We start from the raw sequence: 21,554 nt of genomic DNA on the forward strand, positions 1-21,554 counted from the left end.
TAGGTACGAAAACGATACGGTAGAGTTCTTTTAGAAAGTGAGGGCTGTGTTTTTAATGCATTTGCTAATTAACAGTTTGAATATGTATTTCGTGAGTGACGGAAATTAAAATTTTGAAGGCATCTAACAGCACAACTAAACTTAAGCAACAATTTATTGAGTAAAATCTTTAATGATTTGTTAAAACTCAGTTCGAATTTGCTTTTAAATCCAAAAAAATAGGCTAGGGTGGCGTTGAGACCAAGCATCTCCTCTCATTGAAATAATCAGCCTATTCATGAGCAGTACTCACGCCGCTTTTGAGAGTTATAATTTTAAAGTTTTTTAGAACTTCGCACTACCATTACGAATCAACCTTACGAACAAGTACTGTACTTTGGAATAGGTAATATATTGTCCTCTCTTAGTTACGAGAGGAAAAAGTACTCCTTATAAGTTGCAGCTCCGCTCTGATATATACCTCGGAAGTATGGATGATGACACTATCTGATGAAACAGCCTTTGGGGTATTCGAGAGAATTATTACGCATTTGTGACGGTGATTACCAGAGCTTTCCAACGACATGGACGTAAAAAAGCAAATTGCAAAAGCTCCATCCTAGAAAGTGGTGCTTGTAGAAGAGTGATCGAAAAGGACTTGGCTTCACTTGGCGTCAGTTAAATAGTAAGAAAATAAACGACGGTTATCAACAAATATATTGACATATACTGGTAGAAGTACACTAATCGGTCTAGATTAAATGAATATGTTCACTATGCTATTATCAGCCCTAGAAAGCTACAAAGTTTAAACTGGCTAATGCTAGATACTCATACTTATTTCTGTGTACTTTCTCAACACCGCGTGTCTCTCTTGAAAATTTCTGAACTTCAGCTTGAAATACCGAAGTATATTCTACAAGAAAAAATTCAGCCTTTCCCCATTAAGTATTTCTACCAATAGCATGGTGACATCAGCGGCGATTTTGCAATATGTAATTTCGTCCTCGATATTGGACATAACGGCTGTTTGCAACTCGCAAGAAAAATCACTAGAAATAATTTGCAAGAAAGATACGTTTTTTTCTCATTAGATGCAATTAGCAGCTTTCATTCTAAACTTTTAAACAACATGAAGCAAGTCCATTCATGCTTGCTTAACTCAGAAATATTGATTTTCACAAAACAAACTCTATGCATATATATATGTAAATACATGTACATATATGCATATGTACGTGCGCATGTACGCATATATGTAAATATGTACTTTTCATTTAAATTACTGTCAATCAATGAACACTTTTACATTGTGGAAATTAAATAAACGTGGATTACACGTACATATTTACCTACATACATACATATATACTTAATTAAACGACATTCACTCAACTTTAGTTTTGATTTATAAATTCTCACTTATAAAATGCATTAAATGTTTTTAGCTTGCCGAATTTGTTAAAAAAAAAAAATGCATAAGTGCTCACTTAAAATAACTTTAATTGTTTAATAATTCACGAACCTGATTGAATTTTGCGCAAAAGAACAAAGGACTAAAATGCAATCAGTGCATATATGTATGTATGTATGTACTTATAGCAACAAAAAGTCACTCATACGATACGTACGCCCGGTATGCGTAGACCTGTTCAATAAAAATTTATCTACCTATCAAACCCTTAAATGATTAAATATTTAATTTGTTTTTATGTTTATTTAATGAACAGCTACGTAATTTCCATTTGCACACACACAAAATTCGTGCTAATAAATAGTTTCCAAACAAGGGGAAAAAGCTAATGGAAATGTGATTCATATAAATAAATACAAACTACATACAGTGACTGAAACAAGTGTTCACGTGTTGTCTTTTTTAAATATTCACAATGTTTTTTAAGTCAAACTGTTTTTGTTTTTTTTTTTGTATAAAATTATTGTTCAATCTTTAACCAAAACTATACAAATAATCTAATCTGGTTTGATCAAATTATTTTTTTCGTGATTGGGATAAAGAAAATCTCGTTTTATGACGGATTTTCCGTTTTTTATTTATACGGGTTTGGTTGGAGCATAACGTCGCCGCCACGATAAAAGCTGCTAGCTCCATTTAGCAAACTTTTTAAGTTATAAACAAAAGCATCATTTATCCGCCCTGGGCAATTTTTTGGACGTTTAGGATACCTTCGACTATTCCACCTTCGATAGCTTGCGCGACTCGGCTCTAGAAATAGAGAGTAAATTAAGCGTTGGAAAATTGTATTAGTTCAATTATCGCTCAGTGGATCGTTAGGATTCGGGCAGAAGGAAGCCGATATGTTACGTGCGGATTTCATAGGATCTGTCTTGAGAGCGATGTGCTTTCTCCCTTACTTTGGTGTTAGGCAATTGATTGATTGATTGGGGGGTTTATTGACTTGACCAAACAACTGTGCTACAATGGGCAGCGCTTTTTTAAAGACATCCAATAATCAAAGTATGCCATATCATACTTATATAGGCATGAAAATGACTTTGGTTGCATTCGTTAGAACAAATGGTCACAAAGTCCGCCTCCGCGGCGTTTATACTCACCAAGTCCTAGAAGATTTATAAGCTTTTGGTTCATATAATTTCCAGATTTTCTATACGGCGAAAACAATTCAGAAAATTTTATTTGGCAATGTTGTTAACCTATTCAAAATTCTATGTATTCACAATTATTTTTTTATTATACATATGTCCCTAATGGCTAAGGCTCACAAAAAAAATTGTAGAGAAATTTAAGCACAACACTACTACTAAGAGTACTATGGACATCAGTCACCAGTTCGCTGTTATAGTCCTTACAGGAATAAGCACCAGTCCTTAAAGCTTCAATAAATTGCCGTACTTTCAGGTGGTTTTCACTTGCTATTCCTGTACACTGAAATCTTTAATTAGGCATACTACCATATTTCGGCTTCTCTTTCATTCTCATTTTACTTATATTATGTTTTAAAAATAGGCGGGCACCATTAGATATTTAATTCTTTTTAAATCTACCTCAAATCGTAAGTGAAATCTTTTAGAGTTCACTGGGATCAGTATGCAGTAACCCGCCTCACCATAGGTTAATGATTATGTAAACGTATGCGATGCTTAATATGCATAACTACATATCACATAATTCATACAATTCTATGTAAATAAGTACCTATGTATATTTGGGTTCACATATCAAAGCTCAGCAAAAAATTGCATGCCTCGAAGTAAAGAGTATACACAAACCTTAAGTAGAGATAAAAAGATGACAACAAAAATAAGTAGTTTATACAGGAATGACAAAAACCCTTTGAAACAGAATTAACAGCGCAAAAACACAACAATGCAACAGCGCCAATTATGCAGGTGAGGCGTTGCCAAGTTAAGTCAAGTGAAGAAATAAAAGGCTGCAGAAATAAAAGAAAAAAACCAGCGACAACACAGTAATTATGTTAATTATTTTTGAGTTTTTGTACTTGTCTGTACATATATACATACTTACATACTTGTGTACATATATACATATATGTATGTATGTAAACATAAATAAATGAGCTTGCCTCCATATTACACAATGCGTTGGTGTTAATGTGAGTGTTAATGAGGCTGCACAATGTATAAAGGCACACTGAAGAGCTAATATACATACATACATGCGCGCATATAAGTATTTACATACTTAAATGCCGTTGTAAATATATTTGCTTATAAGTACTGCTGCATATACTACGTACCTACTTATATACATACTTACATGTGTAATTACTCAAATATGTGACTTTGAATGTTCATATGTACGTATAGATTCATACATATGTATGTATGTATATATTAGACCGGGTCGGTCCCATGCGATAGACAAAAATTTGCAATTCCTACAAACTTTCACCCTTGGAGATTCCTCCCGATTCCACAGTATACAGTTCATTGTGGAAAAAAATGTTGAGTACTGCATATGATTCTCAGATCTTTTTGCTCTGGAATGCCTCCTTTACCTACTAAGTTGGAAGCTTATAAATAAATTAATATGCAAACAGAAATGCACAGTGTCTTGAAATGTCTCTTTCAACTGAAGTAAATGTTGAAGAACATAGGTAACACATACGCCATGGCAAGCTTGCAGGCGAGACGCTTGTTTTTGTTATTTTTTTTAAGTGCATTATTACCAAACTGGTTTTTTAAAACTCAACGACAAAAGGCATGCACTTGATTATTGGTCTGTTAGCCGGTATACCAAAGTTTTTCGCATGCCATGGCGTATATCTGACTTTACAGGGCGATTCTGGCAACTGTCTTTCAACTCACCATGGTCCTTGGAAAGATTCAAGTCTTTAGGAAGATACCAGTCTGTCGTTAGACGATTGTCAATTCTGGCCACTACTTTGGAAGCTCTTATCTGTCTTTCGAAAGACTAATTGAAAAATCTGCCATAAAGGACATCTTAGCATTATTTCTGCTTGTGTTATAGCAATAAGTTTTCTAAAAATTAAGTTGTATTAGAAAATATGCATATGATGATGATGTGATTTCTTTCAAAAGAGCTTTCCGACTTGAAAGTTAGCAGGGCAGCTTTTATCTTTAAGACTTTCGTGCCCGAATAAGTGAAATCTTTGAAACTAAAAAATATCTTTTAAAGAAAACTCGATTTTGGCCTCTTTTAGGACTCACCAAGGACGAAAATTTTTACAACCTTAAAATCCTATCAAAGGAAGCTTTCAAACTTGGAGGAGTAATTTCAAGCTTTTTTTCCGACCCACTCTTATGTATAGTATATGGTATTGTTTCCCTATTGTAATAACTGACAGGCTCAACTGTGTTGTCGTTTGTGCACTTTGGTTTTTCCTTGGTCTCAAAAATTTAATTGACATTTGCACATTGAATAATGAATGGCGGCAAATGGCGCCGGCAAAATACATGCATTCGAGTGCATTATAGTGAGAGTGCTTTTCTTTTAAAGCTCTTTGCTGTTTTTGCTATGCACGAGAAATACTTTTCCAGCACATATGCATGTGAGTGTGTTAGTATTTTCATATGCAAATGTATGTTTATTCAACCGGAATTAGACCGAAGTGTAAAATGTCTGCGCCTGTACTTTTCTCTACTTTTAAGAGGATGACTCTGTACGAACCAAATCATGCTCTATAAATCTCTTTTATGCGGGTCCTTTCTTATGGCGTAAAAACATAATGTCTAACAAAAATGTGAATGCTTTGGGGCTTTTGTGAGAATTATTCTACGCAAGGCAAGATCTATGGCCATGTTGACTTAGGCAACAAGTAGGGTGGTCCAAAAATGCTCGAGAAAAAGTAAACCCGGAATTTTAATGCTCTTACCTTCTAGCATTGTTCCTTCCAAAAAAAAACGATACCCCTGTTTTTTATTAGGTTGAGATCAAAAAAATATTTAGGGGTCGGTCAAAGCGCTCGAAGTTTTCCATGTATTTTATATGAAAAAAACAAGTTTTCGTAGAAATGGAAAAGAATTCTTGAAAATCAATATTTTTCGATAGGAAAACCTTATTTCTCTTCAGATGACTGCCGGTAACAATACCCAATTGTTTTTCATGCAATTTTTAGATACAAGAGATTTTTTATAGGTTCCCCCATTGCATTATCTAAAGTTCTTAGGGGTCCTATATAAAATATATGATAATAGATAAGTCAGTTTTAAGCACAAAACAAACCCGATTTCAGTTCTCATTCTCTTCATGATCCAATAATCGCATCTAAATCAAATTAGTATGGGATCACCTCTGAGGTACTACCTTTTCTTTGAAAGAATTATAGAAATCGGCTAACTTGTTCGAAATTTATGCGGTAACATACATAAAAAGAAAGTATTCCGACGAATAGATAACCTTCTCCTGCTTTTTTAAGTCGGGTTAAAAATGGTTAAATAAACAATTGGATCTTTTTACTGGAAGTCTTGTTAAAAGAAAAAAGTTTTCCCATCGGAAAATACTGATTTTCAAGAATTCTATACCATTTCTACGAAAACTTGTTTTTTCCCCATATAAAAAACATGGAAAACTTTGAGCGCTGTGAGCGACCTTTAAATATTTTTGACTAAAAAAACAAAAACAAAAAAAGCATGGGTATAAATTTTTTTTGGTATAGAAGAATCCTGGGCGTGGGGGGTTTATTTTTTTTGGACCACCCCAATGATAATTTTTACTGACCATATTTAAATATCTTCTTATGATCCCACTCAAGTTCCACAACAGCAATTAAAAAATATACATCTCATCTAACACATATTTCAATTATTTTAAACTTTACTTAATCCACTTGCCCAAATTAGCTTTTGAAATAACTGAAAGACTTGACAGCAATTAAGGCCTTATGAAATCATATGATATTTATGAACTTTTCTGCTTTGCCAACGTGAAATGTCCCTAAATAGCGAATGTGGTTGACTCCCAATTAAGTTTGTAAATCTAAGCGGCAGACACTCCAATCTAATAAAAAATAAACTAATATGCAGTGGCAAAATATCTAACTGTTTCTGCCCATTCACCAATCTTTTTTGGTTTTTTTTTTTTTTATACCCGAGCGCACTTGTGCACAAGGGTATTATAACTTTGTTCACATAACGGTTGTTTGTAACAGGCAAAACGAATCGAGATAGATATAGACAAATGTATACATAAATGATCAGAATGAAAAGAGAAATCGATTAAGCGGTGACTGTCTGTCCGTCCGTCCGTCCGTCCGTCCGTCCGTCCGTCCGTCTGTCCGTCTGTGCACACGATAACTCGAGTAAAAATTTAGATATCTTAACGAAACTTGGTACGTGCACTTCTTTCGGGCGTAGGACGGATGGTATTGAAAATGGGCAAAATAGGACAATAACCACGCCTACCTCCCATATAACGGTAATTTTCAGAAATACGAAAACTGCGATATTTTAGTAACTACTGAAGATAATTCACTCAAAATTTATATTTACAATGAGTTTTAGACGAAAAATAAGAATATTAAAAAATTGTGTATATCTTGGTAACCGCTCCACCAATTTCTTCCAAACTTGGCACACTTGTTGGCCCTGGTACAGCATACCAAATGGCCGAAAATTTTTAAAATCGGACAATAACCACGCCCACATCCCATATAACGGTAATTTCGAGAAATACGAAATCCTCGATAAATCAGTAAATATTAAAGCTAATTTATTCAAAATCGATGCTTGCAGCAATTCTTTACCAAGAAATACGTTTATGATAAAATTTTGGAAAGGGCGTGGCACCGCCCACTTATGATCACATATCGCTAGCTTAGAAAGAAAAGTTGCTAAGTCCCATTTTAAAAATTTTACAGGAGAGGAAAAAATCTTCCTATAGCCATTTTCTTTAACTATTTCACAAGACTTTGAATCAAACATTTTGCGCGTTTAAAGCAAAGCAAAACTCCATAAGAATCAGAAGGATTAGATATTTATTAAAAGATGTCGTATTATTTTGGCCTTATCGGATTTGTGGTGCTTCTTTTGGACTTAGCAAATTTTCCTTTTATTGCTTATGAAGAGGAAAAAATAAAACAAATACCTTTATAATTTTCGAAACGATGCGTATTCAATTTCTTTAGCCTCCTATATCAAAATATGAGTTTTCATAAAAAGTGGACTTAGCAACTTTTCACTCTAAGCTAGCGATATATTTATCTCGGTAACCGTTCTACCAATTTGTAACTCGGTACGATTATTGTGCTTGCCACAAAACATTGAAAATTATTGAAATCGGACTAAAATTACGCCTACTTTTCATATAACGGTAAATTACAGAAATGCTTGAAATTTCGATAACTCAAAATTTAAGGGCGCTAATTTACTCAATTAATCGCCCTCAAATAATACTCACAATAATCTCTTAAAATAAGATTATTATGGAATTTTAGAAAATGGGCGTGGTAGCGCCCTCTTATAGCTGTATAACTTTATCCTATCAAGTATAACTGAACATACTTAGGGAGTTCACAAGTCGTGCTATTTGTCATATTTGCTCTTTTGTACTATTTTTTTAGAACAGTTGTAAAATGAAACTTGTGAGCATCCCATACTTTTTCGTGTGCTATTGTACAATATTTTAACAATTATATTTGACAAAATCAAAATTATTAAAACAGCTTTAGAAAGTTTCTAATGCCCAGAAGAAGCGAGAAAAGCAAATTAATGGCTGCGATTTGCGAGAAGTACGCGCAGGACGCAACGATGGAAGGAAGTGAGTCGTCAAATAAGTCATTTATGAGTTTTTTAAATTTATTTGGTGCATTTTTGTTAGGCGATGAAGATGAGGAGGAAGAGATCGATGAAACTTTTAGGTTGAATATGCTTGTGTTGTTGGCAAATCGCCGAAGTGTCCATCTAGGAGTTCCGAAATCAAACAATTGGGATCTGAATGTGTTACAACCTCAAATAGGCGGTTTTCTAAAAGAAAATCAATTAGGGACTTCTCTTCCGACACTGTCCACACATGGTTTGGTTTTCCCCGGACACGCTTAGTTTTGCACTGAATTAAGAAAGATCTTTAATAAGTTAAATATGTTATAAATTAAAGATAACTTACTCCATTGCCATGAGATGACTCCATTTTTATACCCGAGCGCACTTGTGCACAAGGGTATATTAATTTTGTTCACATAACGGTTGTTTGTAACAGCCAAAACGAATCGAGATAGATATAGACAAATGTATACATAAATTATCAGGATGAAAAAAGAAATCGATTAAGCGGTGACTGTCTGTCCGTCTGTCCGTCCGCCCGTGTACACGATAACTCGAGCAAAAATTGAGATATCTCAACGAAATTTGGTATGTAGGTTTCCCTTAATCCAAGGTATTGGTATTGAAAATGGGTGAAATCGGACTGTAACCACGCCCACTTCCCATATAACGGTAATTTCCAGAAATAGAAAACTGCGATATTTTAGTAACTACTGAAGATAATTCACTCAAAATTGATATTTACAATAACTTTTTGACGAAAAATAAGAATATTATACCTTTTTGGAAAATGGGCGTAGCCACGCCCACTTATGGTTACATGTGTATATCTTAGGAACCGCTGCACCAATTTCTTCCAAACTTGGCACAGTTGTTGGCCTTGGTACAGCATACAAAATCGCCGAAAATTTTTAAAATTGGACGATAACCACGCCCACATCCCATATAACGGTAATTTAGAGAAATACAAAATCTTCGATAAATCAGTAAATATTAAAGCTAATTTATTCAAAATTGATGCTTGCAACAATTCTTTACCAAGAAATACGTTTATGGTAAAATTTTGGTAAAGGGCGGGGCACCGCCCACTTATGATCACATATATGTATATCGGTAACCGTTCTACCAATTTGTACCAAACTCGGTGTGGTTTTTGTGCTTGCCACATAAAATCAAAGCGTTGAAAATTATTGAAATCGGATTAAAATTACGGCCGCTTTTCATATAACGGTAAATTTCAGAAATGCTTGAAACTTCAATATGTCGATATTGAAGGACGCTAACTTACTCAAAATTGATACACCCGGCTTGCCATCTGCGGTAGGTTTCGGAAAGGTGAAAAAACATATATTTAATATTTGCGCCGGGTATTTAATGTTCGGCTCCGCCCGAACTTAGACTTTCTTACTTGTTTTTAATTCATGTTGTCATATCGGTGGGCAAATAACCAACTGCCAGTGATAAGTGACAAAGTGGTTGATGAATATGCATAAGGATCAAAAAGTTTAATTTTCTCTGAAATGATGACGGCGTGTTAATAAAAGTTTTTTTTTTTGACATAAATTCGGCAATTACACTAACGGGTTGCAAACGAGTGATGCTGTAATTTAGAACAAATGAGACTTGGATGTGGATTGTCAACAAACAAATTTTGACAGATGAAGATAAATTTAGATTTGCGCTAACTTGTTTGAAATTAGGTAATTCAAGATTTGTTTGACTAATTTTAAAACGGGTTTGAGTGGAATAACTGTTAATTATTTAAATGTAGATATGTATTAGGCTGGATCGAAAATAGAAGTTGTGTGATGGTATTGTAATAGCATTCCGGCATTCAAAGCCAGTGGTCTTACCCACTGAGCTATGTTCGTCATCTAAACTGTTGTTGCTGTTTCCACTTTTTCATTTGGTCATGCCAAATTGTTTATTGCTAGTTATTTTTGAGGTTATGAAGAAATTTTTTTTTTAATATTTAATTTCATATTTAACTAAAAATCGTCAAAATAGCACTTAGAACAAACTTATGATCAGTAATGATGCCGCTTGTTGAGAGGATATCGTCGTTTTATTCTAAAACCAGTTTGTGCTTTACAAAAATTTTAAAATATGTCTGATTTCCGCGCATATAAATTCTTTGAAACTATCGCATAACTATCCGTTTAAGAGACAATTCGCTGTGTAGGCCAGTACCAGCCACTTTACCCCCTTCACAAGTAAATAATAAGCAATCGGTTAGTATATTTCTCTTTGTAGATAAACGGCTATTCATACTTATGCACATAAATACTTATATAGCACATATGTACATACCTCCCATTTACCAAATTTCATATTACTAACAGAAAATTCTGCCTTGTAATTTTCTCCTAAAATTGCATTATTAACTCTTTGCGCTTTACATCGTAAAACGCTCTGTTGCTCAAATTTCTAGGAATATTCAATGCCATGCAAAGTGCAATATTTTGTGCAACGAAAGCATAAGTTAAATCAAAATTATATGCACATCAATTTCTATTACTGATTTCATGGAAATTGCTAAGACGTGAGCATCTAATATGCAGTAATATTCCACTTTACACATAGAATGCTTTGTGGAATTACTTGTAAAGTTATTTCCTATGAAAGTCCATATAAGATAACCATAGTCGGAATTTAGTTTGCTACATTTGAAACTCATTCTAACTATTGTGCAATTTAATTATGGAATTGAAAACTTAAGCAATTGTGTATAATTTCTTTAGCTGTGATTAACGCAAAGCAATATGATACATAGTATAGTATAAATTTCCACTTGGAAATTGTTTGTGTCGTTTCCCCAATCATTGAGCAAAGGCAGCACCGAGTTCTTCAAAGTACACTCCCGCCCTAGGGCGAAATCTGTCTTGGATCATTTGGTGTATGAACATATAATCACTCTGTCGACTCCTCTATAGCTTTGCCATTCTCTTCTGGATGAGAATCGCACCTTAACGTTACAGCTGAAGTCTAGAATCGCCCTTGGAATTTAATTTAAGATAAAGCCTTCCCCGAATTTTTTAGTCCCACAGAAACCAGAATCTGTGAGTCTGACGCCAAATTTCATAGTCACTGCCTTTAGGTGAAGATCAATAGGGATTATGGTGGAGGATGACATTTAGGCACTTCCGTTGGGGAGAATCTTAATGCGTATTTTATTGCAACGCTTGGAATGAGATTATTAAGGCCCTCAAAGCAAAATGTCAGGCTTCTAAGAGGAATATTAACAGGTTTGGATTTTTGAAGAAGCTGCAGAGGTGAGGAGAAGATAGGATGCCCAGCATACCGCTGAAAACGCCTGAAATTTCTGAGGGCCCATTTCTTCAAAAGCGTAGATATTTTGGGGAAAGCTCCTCTAGAAGGACTGTTAGGGTTCACTAGAGACTCAAGATGGTTAAAAGTCATGTAGAGATAGGCATGGGGAAACCTCTTGGACATCGTAATAGGCCCTTGTGGGCTCCGTTTAAGTTAACCAAACCAACTTCTGCGCTTGCTATCTGTTGTTTACTACTAGTTTTGCTGACATTATGCTTCCGCTTCTGCTGTCGATTCTCTTGCAAGTGCAGTGTATTGTGCAGATGGTCTGCCTACATTATTTTTAAAAAAAAAGTTTGCTGTCCAACATGACTCCGAGGTACTTTGTGCTGGGGATAGTGAGGTAATTTGTTGCTGTTTGTGTATAGGATAAAGTCTGTCTTGGCTGGGTTTACATTTAGGTCGCTTCTTGCAGCGCAGACGTATATAGTTCCCAGGATTATTTCAAGTATTTCGCTAAAGGTTAAAGGGATTGGGCTTGTAGCTGCTAATACCACAACATCCGCGTCCATCATAAATTTGACGTCTCCTCTATTTATATCTTGTAATACGTCGTTCGCGCTGACACTCATAGGATTTTTCTATTAGGCTCACGACTTCATGTAAAGCATATTGAGTACTTAGGCCTACCTTTGCTGTATGCAGGTTGTGCTGAGTATCGATATCCCTTGTATGCGATTTTATACAAATGTCTAGGACGTATACGTCGCTCGGTAGCGCCTAAAAATAAGAAGAAAGAAGAAAAAGAAGAAGGTAGTTGTTAACTTTCAAAGCGCTTTTAGGCTTAAGTAGAATAAGGCTTAAGTAGAAACTGTTAGCTTTCTGTTGGCACGCTTTAGCTCAACCTTCTAAGCGTTGAATAATTTTTTTTCGGCTTCGCGTATAAGTTTTAAAGCCAGCACACAATATTGACATTTCTGCTCTTCGCATTTCATCACTGTAATCTCACGCGCTTACACAGATTCTTACACGTCTAAATGGCGAAGTTTTGATTGTTTGTAAACATCTACATCTCTAAAGACTACGTGAAAATCTATTCTCTTCACACAACATTAGCTGCGCATACATATTACAGCAGCTTACATCATAGGAACTGTAGAGGATTTGGTGGGAACATTTTCTATCATTTTGTAGTCACACGCAATTGATAGATGACAGCTTGGAAGTTTATACAAAATTCAATTTTATTACACGCGCTTAAATTTACGCGGAAAGCGAGCTTTTCCTAATTTTTTTTTATTTGAGCCAACAAGAAGTGAAAAATTGCTTTACGAAAAAGAGAAATAGTAGAAAATAAAAATTCTATAGCGAAGTCAAACAGCAGCATAGGAACGTCAGCGTATCCTTAACGTGCAATATTTTATAACCAAATAGCTTATTAGCAAGCAAAATAATAACTCAATAGAAGAAAACCAATTTCGTTTTAAATTTTTTTAAAGGATAGTTTAGAAAACAGTTTACAGTAAACTTGCATAGATTAAGTTATGTCTACATGCAGTTTTTAGAGCGAACTGGGATTCCTTGATTGAGGTGCCACATTCGCTTGAATACATATTCCTTCCTGCATGAAGCAAAATGCTCTACGTTACCATTATTGTGCGTTAAAATAGATTTAAAGATGAAGTCCTTCATCAGAAATTTAATACCTTAAACATTCTTTTTGGCTTTCGTAGTAAGTACTAACACACAGAGCGGATTTTATTTCAGATTTTTGCAAGTTTTTTATATGCAGAATATTTTACTTTTCCTTTAATATCTTGGTCAGCTTTTGTTGATGCAGTCAAACGTGATTTATGGTTTATTGGTCGCTGCAATTTTTTTGGTTTTTTACTCTTTCCCATCACTCATATGGTCTTGTCGTCGTCAGTTTTTTGAGAGCTCTGCACTGGTTTAGTGCTTGTTTTTGGATATTTTATGAATTCTCTTTTATAAGACATATGTACATATATTTTTAATGACTGTCATTTTAAGCTTTACTTCATCCATACGTGTAGTATATACGCACATATTAGAGGGCTGTACAAATGGTTTTGAAAAGGTGTTCAAAACATTTGATTATATTTGCTATACTTCACATCACGTACTCAAAGTGCTCAAATACTCCACGTATTTACTTAAAAGAGTTGTAATCTGCCTTTGAATATACAAATATTTAATTAGACGGAATTCGAAAAAAGATAATGCAAACAAAAATTGCATAAATTTTAAATTAATTAATAGATAGGCGGTTTTAACCCTCGGTTATGTGATGGGATTTAGGTAGGTCATTTCGATTTTCAATGGTGTATACCCTGGCGTTAAAATATTACAATACGGGTATGAAACGACACAAAATGACTTTTAGGACGCAGTGAAGTATGCCGGGTATTTGCTACACTTATAACATTTTCGTTTCAAGCAACCATCTGAGCCTCAAAGGGCAGATAATGTACTTGTTCTGTCTTAAAAGATTGCGACATTTTAGGAAACGAACACAAAGTTTTCTCACCGTTCGCCTTTATTTTAGAATCGAACACGAAAAGAGAAAGGGGGCAATCAAAAGGCAAATTTTTTTAGTAGAAACGAAAACACCATTAAGTTACCACATTGTTTTGGAATCTACCACAATTTCCACGGTAGCTGCCAGATCGATGAGAAAAGCTCATACATTCAACACTGTTCAATAGTACAAAGGCAAAGTAAAATCGTTTAAGCAGCTCTCTAGCACATAAGAATCTATGTTTTTGTACATCAAATGTAACTGCGTTGATTTGGAAATTTACAGCTACCCCAGCACTTAGATTTTGGCAATGTTTTTTGCTACCGCTAACTTCTCCTCGCCGGCTGTTTGTTGAATTTCTCCCATCATATTTTTTTTTAATTGCCACCATAGGCACTGTTGTTGGCGCAGGATTTAATTTTTACTTTTTACAGGTCTATTCTGCGCTGGTAATAAAAAGTTTGTAACCGGTAAATAAAGTTCCTGTCAATTTTTAAACCCTTTTCGCATTCTGTATACTCTTGTAACGGGTAAATTTTGTTACCATCTTATAAGCGGTGACAAGAACTGGTAAAATTTTTTGGTAATACAATTTTCCGGTTACAAAATCTTCGGTAACGTGCAGAATAGACCTGTTAGTCTCCTTTTTTTTAGTTACCTTGACAGGCACATGTTGGGCATTTTTCTCTTTAAATTGTCTCATATACACAAACTCGTATAGTACCTATATTCCTTTATCCTTTACGCTTAAAAAAAAAACTTAATAATTTGCAGTCAAAGTGGCACGAGCTTAAAAGGCTTTGTGGTTCACTATTAATGCACGCATTTTAATATGTGGCCATCATACACATAGATATACATATGTATGTATATCCTCGGAAAATATGTTGTGGAGGAGAAATAAAAACTTACAAAAGTGTGCTGGAAATAGCTAAGAGATTATGCTATTTCGGGATGTAGCTGATTTATTTTTTTTTTTGAAGTAGTTAGAGGTCTTCTTTGATCTTCGTAGCTTTAAGAAGCCTCGCGGGGCTCCTTAGCTGAATGCTATTAGGTCATATTTCTCTAGGTACGGTGTTCTTAGGAAGTGACATTTTTGGCTATTAAGTTCTAAGCAAATGGGAAAAAGAAGCTCGGTCAAACACTAGATAACATTTTGTGTAAGGGCCAATATAATATTAAATCCTTCACAGCGGCATTTCATATGTTTTTCCGAAGTTATACCTCGGAAGATACAGATCCACGGAGCTAGTGCGCGTTCCTTTCTCTTGCTATACAATCCTGAGAGTGGATTGATGTACGAAGGAATAATAATAAAGATAATAGATTGATGCCTACACAATATGTTGGCCGAGTTTCGAGTTCAAACCTAAATCCAGATAAATAATATCGCACAAATTGTATGTATGTATATTGAAGTTGAATATCGAAGTTACGCTTACGTCAAGTGCATAAAAAACGGTTTTTGAATTTCCAACCATCCGCTTATCTTCTCCATATTTTTACCGCCGAAACAAATTTATTTTCAAAATAATTCAAAACACTTTAATAAATTTGTTTGCATTTTCCGTGGCTGTACTAATTTTTGGCGAATAAAATCTCAAAGTTTTCAAAACCATATATTTAGATATGCATATCATCTTCCGCGAAATTCAGAGCCTTGAAAAAATCTTGTGTCTCGAATTGCAACAGAATGCACTGACTGGATTATAAACAATAATTTAATATATATAAAAACAAATTTTTATACATAGTTAAAAGGATAAAAAACTGCCGATTTCGTATGGGGAGGAGTTGGTATAAATTGGACCTCCCCTTATGTTATTTAGGACCATTCGCTCCGTGGCACCTAAATTCACTCTTAAATAGCATTTTTCGATTTGATAGTTCAAGTTGCTAAGAGATTATAATATATTTGACTCTGAACTTGGGAAATCTAGTATTGTTGGATGATTTCAAGTGGACGGGAGACAAGCTGGAAGAAAGCACTAGCACTCTTTTAACGGATGGCTGGAAGGACCAATGGAGGGTTCGTTAGCCTTTCATATCAGTTTTCATGCGAAGATATCAGCCAACAGGAAAGTAGTCTACTGCCTGCTCAACTAGGTCACGTCAACAGGGAAGATTTAGTTTTTACTAATTTTTCTGACTAATTTTGAACTACATATTTATTGTTTAAAGACTCAAATTTTTAAATTTTACACACAATTGCTGATAGTCTCTTTAACTTATTCTGTGCATATTTGAATTTGATATGAAAATTACCACAGCTGTGTGCTCAAATGTAAATACGTAACTACGTACACCTACGTTGAAAATGAGACTAACTAAATCGACCCGTTTTGATGAAAGTTACTTTCACCCATTACTTTTATATTCACATTTCTTTAGGTAACTCAATTCCTCAATGCGCATACACATACATACATACGTATATACGTACACACGTTTTCCCACACAATAACGGGTGCATTCAGTTGAAATGCCATGAAGTAGAAAATAAAAGATTTAGTTGCACGTCGCCCCATTTTACTTTACAACTTTATTATAACGTTTATATTGTGCAAGAATTGTGGGTGATCGTACCATTGTAAGTACATATGGGCATACATACCTACGAGTATGGGTATACATGGCGTATACGCAATCATCTGTGGCGCGGAAATAGAGCAATAAACTTAGTTTATCATAAATTTTGCATACATATTTACTATGCTACTTTTTTCTATCGTTTGTTCTATTTATTTTGCTCATTCACGAAAAGCATATTAATGCTGACTGTTTCTTATTTGCTTGCTCTTGAATTCATATATGTACATACATATTACACACGAATGCACTGATATTTTATTTTACTTTATTTATTTATAAATACTTACATTTCTTTAAATACTATTCACAGTTTATTTTCTTGTGTTTATTTTTTATTTTTTCAGCTATCAGGACATCTTAAAAATACCAACATCATTTCCCCAATTTTCAACTTCATTGGGTCCAATTGTGGATGGCCATGTGATACCAAATCAACCATACAAAGTGATGGGACAATATACAGAACATTTCAGTCGGTTCGTAACAGTCGTTTATATACAATTTCATGAAAAATATATACTTTCAGTTGAGTAACACTGCACTGGAGTGTGACACGCATGTAGTTGCGAATGCTTTTTTTTTGTTTGAAGATAAATAACGGAGCTGTATAAGTATTGCATGGCAAAAGAGACAACGAAATTGTGCTTTGCATTTATATTAGTTGAAAAAATTTAATATGTTTATTATTTTTTATTTATTTATTTATTTCGACGGCCCACTTTGCAAAACTTGGCTGAATAATGACGATATTAGAGAAAAATTTTTTCTGTGCAGCTGTCTGACTTCCACTAGACTGAGATGGTTAATTTTTGAGTGAGATGAATTGAAAATTGAACAGCTATATTCTCTTTCCCTCGACGTACTAGTAATATACATAAATGAGTCCCTATATTTTCAATCCTTTTTTGAGGCCTTAGAAGAAAATGTGTAATCTCCCTAATGAACACATATGTACTTGTATGTATATACATATGTATATCATCTCAATTCTAAATTGATTATTACAAAAAAACTTTACATAAAATTTTATTAATCAGCCCCAATCCTTACCAGTTGTGTTCACAACATTTTTTTTTGCATTTACCGCTAACTAGTTTAACAGGCCATGCAGAAATTGCCACATGTCCTTTATCCCTACTACGTCCATACGCAACTATGCGGTTTGCACCCAAATATCCAGCAGCGCGTAGATGCCACCGAAATTCTTCTTTTGTTTATTTTGCTTGACGCAAAATTAAGTAGTTTACTTAAGCCTGGCAAACAACTATCATTAATCAGTGAAGGCGCGAAAGACTCGATGTATCGGCATCGTTGGCCGAAACTTACCGCATCCATTATACGCTATTAACGCTTGCGTATTTGCTAACAAGCCGCAGTGAGCTGAGGTAAATAATCAGAGGCAGGCAGGCGAATGTGCACACATGCATAGATATATAGAAACTATGGAAAGGATTTGAATTTACACGGCCATACATACACATGCAGTGACTCAAACAAATGACCACGTGTTGATTTTTTTTTTTTTAATGTCCACAATGTTTTTCGAGCTGATTTATTTTTGTTATTTTTCTATAAAAATACGGTCTTAGCTTTAACCAAACCCTTAGAAATTACTGTTTCAAACTTTATACAAAAATTTACGAAAATTCAACGATTTTTTTTTTCAAAATTCAAACTTTTTATTTTTTGGTATGCAGTTCTATATAGCACATACAATTTTAGTGAAATGAAGTGCAAGTTTCAAAGGGTAGATTTTTGAGAATTTTTTTAATGACAGATTTTTGCACTTTTTTCAATGAAATAAAATGCAGGAGACCGTTAGCAACAAATTTTCAAAATATCAACGCCAGTTTTTGTAAATTGCACTTGTTGTATTTAAAACCCGCAAAAACAGTCTCAAAAAGACTTCAAAAATCAGCGCGATTTTTTAACCCCATTCAGATTAAAAAGTTGAAATTTTGATGAAAATTCGTTGTAATTTCCTAAATTTTGTATAAAGTTTGAAATTGTGATTTATAGAAAAATAACAAAAAAAATAGCTCCTAAAACATTACGAATATTAAAAAAAAAAATCAACACGTGATCATTTTTTCGAGTCCCTGTAGATGCTATTATGTGCATAGAAAGGAAATACACATACATATGTACCTTAGCTATTTAGGTAAATGGATCTTGGGCTTAACAGTGGTTAAAATGGCACTTGATTGTTGGTTGCGCGTATTAGCGTTGTTCTTGGCCTTTAGTTTGGTGCATTATTTTGGAGTAGGTTCATGGTATTAGTGTAGTTGTGTTGATTTCGCTATCACTTTTGTTGCTGTTACTCTATAGTCGGGTTAATGCCACTTCTCACAAGCACGAGCAATTTACATATCTAAGCTTTATTTATTTATAGTAGGTAATAACACTAACCGCCTCGCTCCTCCATTCCGCTGCATGTTTACGCACAATCAGCTTAAGGTGTGGCATTCGTGTTGATGCTTCGATAGATGGATAGATAGTTCGTTGGGTAAGGCACTGTGACCGGTATGGGTAGGTCTATTGTGCTATTGTGTGTGGGTTGATGCTTACGTATGTACATATGTGAATAATTCAGGCATTTAATTAAACGCATTTATGTACTTACAACTACACATACATAGATATGCATAGGATGCATGCTCTAATATTTCTACCTACATAATTTTGTATGTATGTTTTTATGCATTTATACTCATCGACTTGCCATTGGCATTTCCATTACAGCTATGATTTATTATTTGGCGTCACCGAGTCCGAATCATATCACACGCTGGGCGCATTAGCACTCGACGAAGGATTACGTGAAAATGAACGCGATAATTTATTGCGTTTCTATATGCAAACACGATTTGATGTTCGACCCGATCTAGCATTGGCTGCCACACTCAAGAAGTAAGTAAAATTTATGGAATTTATGATTACAAAAATAGTCTACAAAGTGGCTGAATGCGATAAGTGTAAGAAACTAAAAGGAAGCAACATGCCTACGGGAAATAGCAAGTAGGTAGAGGTGATCATTGAATGGGGGAAATTCCAGAAATGTATTGTTGGTTGTTTTCAGTTATTCTAAAAATATATTTGAGTCAGCATTTCTTAAACGGGCTACTTCAATTATGTGATACTTTATTTCCCATCAGCAATGATATTTTTTCATAGCTATTGAAAATGCATACAAATGTCAAACTTTGGATTTCCAAAAAACAATCACCCTTTAGTCGATTTGATGAAGAATGAACAAGCATTTTAGTCAAAACTTAATCGAAGATTAGTTAACAAATAAAGTTCTCCATCAAAGCACAGCTATGAAATATCTGTCCGTAAACATCTGATAAAGTTTATCAGAAGATCCGCATCAGTCCTCTGTGATAAGCCTATGGACGGTAGCTGCTAACATCTTTCGAAAAATGTTGTATACAAAGAATGAACCTTCGATGTCTGCAGATTTCAAACTCAGAGAGCACCAATTGATTAGCTAAAAGTATTCACACCGTAGTATCAAAAAAACTGGATAGCTTAAACAAAAATGTTGAGATCATTCTCACACATTCTCCCTAAACAAAGTTTCGGGACTTATTATCTTGCGCATATATAGATTTCTGGCTCTCGATCACCACGACGAGCAGCCAACGTAGTCCGTGCGAGAAACATGGATTGCTCAGATGCATTCCTGCAACTTTAAGTATTTGTCCTGGGCTTTTATAAATCTTGAGGACTACTTTTAACGGAAACTGCAAACGTTTAAAATGAAATGGCATTTCTGTTAGGAATTCATGGTACCAATATTGATTGTCCTTTGGCCCCGCCAGTGATGATGGTGGCTTGCTTAGTATTTGTTGTAAGCTCCGTTATGCATAGTCTTGAGCCATTGCTCAATCGGGGTGCGTCCACGCTAAGCATCAATATGACTGACACCCCCAACCTTTAATTCCAGTTTGTGCGACGGTACCCCTGCAAATTCTTAGGAGTTTATAAACTCGATAGGATACGTTGTTGCAATTTCATTTGTCATCAATATCACCAGACATGTATGTGGCCGCTTCACCAGGCACTTTTCCATGCGGCCCTCACCGATATCAAGGAGGTCTTGAGCAAAGAGTCCGGACTCTCTGTCACTGAATTTTAGTTGTGAGGTTCAATACTTCCACCTTTGCCCACAATGGCGAAGACTTGATGCATGTACTTACATATCTCCCTGCCGCAGTGCCACGCTCGATGACAGGTAGCGTCTGCCGAAAACTTCCTGCGAGCAATACGACTAATTCACCCATGAGCGATCGGCTGCTGCGGATATCTTGCAAGCTTCGATCGAGTGCCTCGACTGCATGCTTGTGTGGCATCGTATAGTGGTCGCAAACTATTAATTTGCATTGTTGCAATATCGGCTCAGCACCACTGTTTTGCTAATGTTGCAATTTGGTGCATCCAGACTCGCAAGGTTCAGAGGGCGCTTAAACACCAAGTGTGCAGTTCTTCCTCCACTGAGAATGTAACCGCTAGTGCAACTGTGCCAGTAGAAAATTCAGCAGAAATTTCTTGCCAGTTCCTCCTGGTGCGTTACCGCTCTCCGCGCGGTTCACCATTTTATGTGAAATGCGCCTTTGCTCGGGAAATAGTATAGGTCCGGTTTCGGTAACTTTAGCCGCCAATTTCGTCATGTTGTAATCCACCTACCGAATAACTCATTGGACCGTTCTCCCGTTCGTTGCAGAGTGGGCGATCCACCACCCACCATTCAGAAAAGTTAATCCTCAATTAGTCTCTGAGCTTCGTCATCATGTGCTCTTTCTTGAAACCTTTGGCCGATGTCTCCAAAAAAACGGTTTTATAATTCTTATACTGTTGCAGGGGTTTGTAAGTCTGCAAAGATTACTAAAACCTCTTCCGTTTGGCACCTATATTGAAATATTTCACTTTGCTTGTCGATTAAAATGGTTTT

At 35.2% G+C, this 21,554-nt stretch overlaps 1 protein-coding gene across 1 annotated transcript in view; it reads left to right on the forward strand.

Moving 5' to 3' along the window:
- LOC118741606 overlaps positions 1 to 21,554 on the forward strand; it is a 170,511-nt gene that overhangs the window by 43,580 nt on the left and 105,377 nt on the right. Inside the window, exons 7-8 of the mRNA XM_036473624.1 lie at positions 16,945 to 17,076; positions 19,343 to 19,510. Coding sequence (XP_036329517.1) covers positions 16,945 to 17,076; positions 19,343 to 19,510 — 300 coding nt within the window. The remainder of the gene's footprint in view (positions 1 to 16,944; positions 17,077 to 19,342; positions 19,511 to 21,554) is intronic.

Source organism: Rhagoletis pomonella, unplaced genomic scaffold (genome assembly GCF_013731165.1).
Source record: "Rhagoletis pomonella isolate Grant_MI unplaced genomic scaffold, Rhpom_1.0 Rhpom_scaffold_00001, whole genome shotgun sequence".
Lineage (NCBI taxonomy): Eukaryota > Metazoa > Arthropoda > Insecta > Diptera > Tephritidae > Rhagoletis > Rhagoletis pomonella.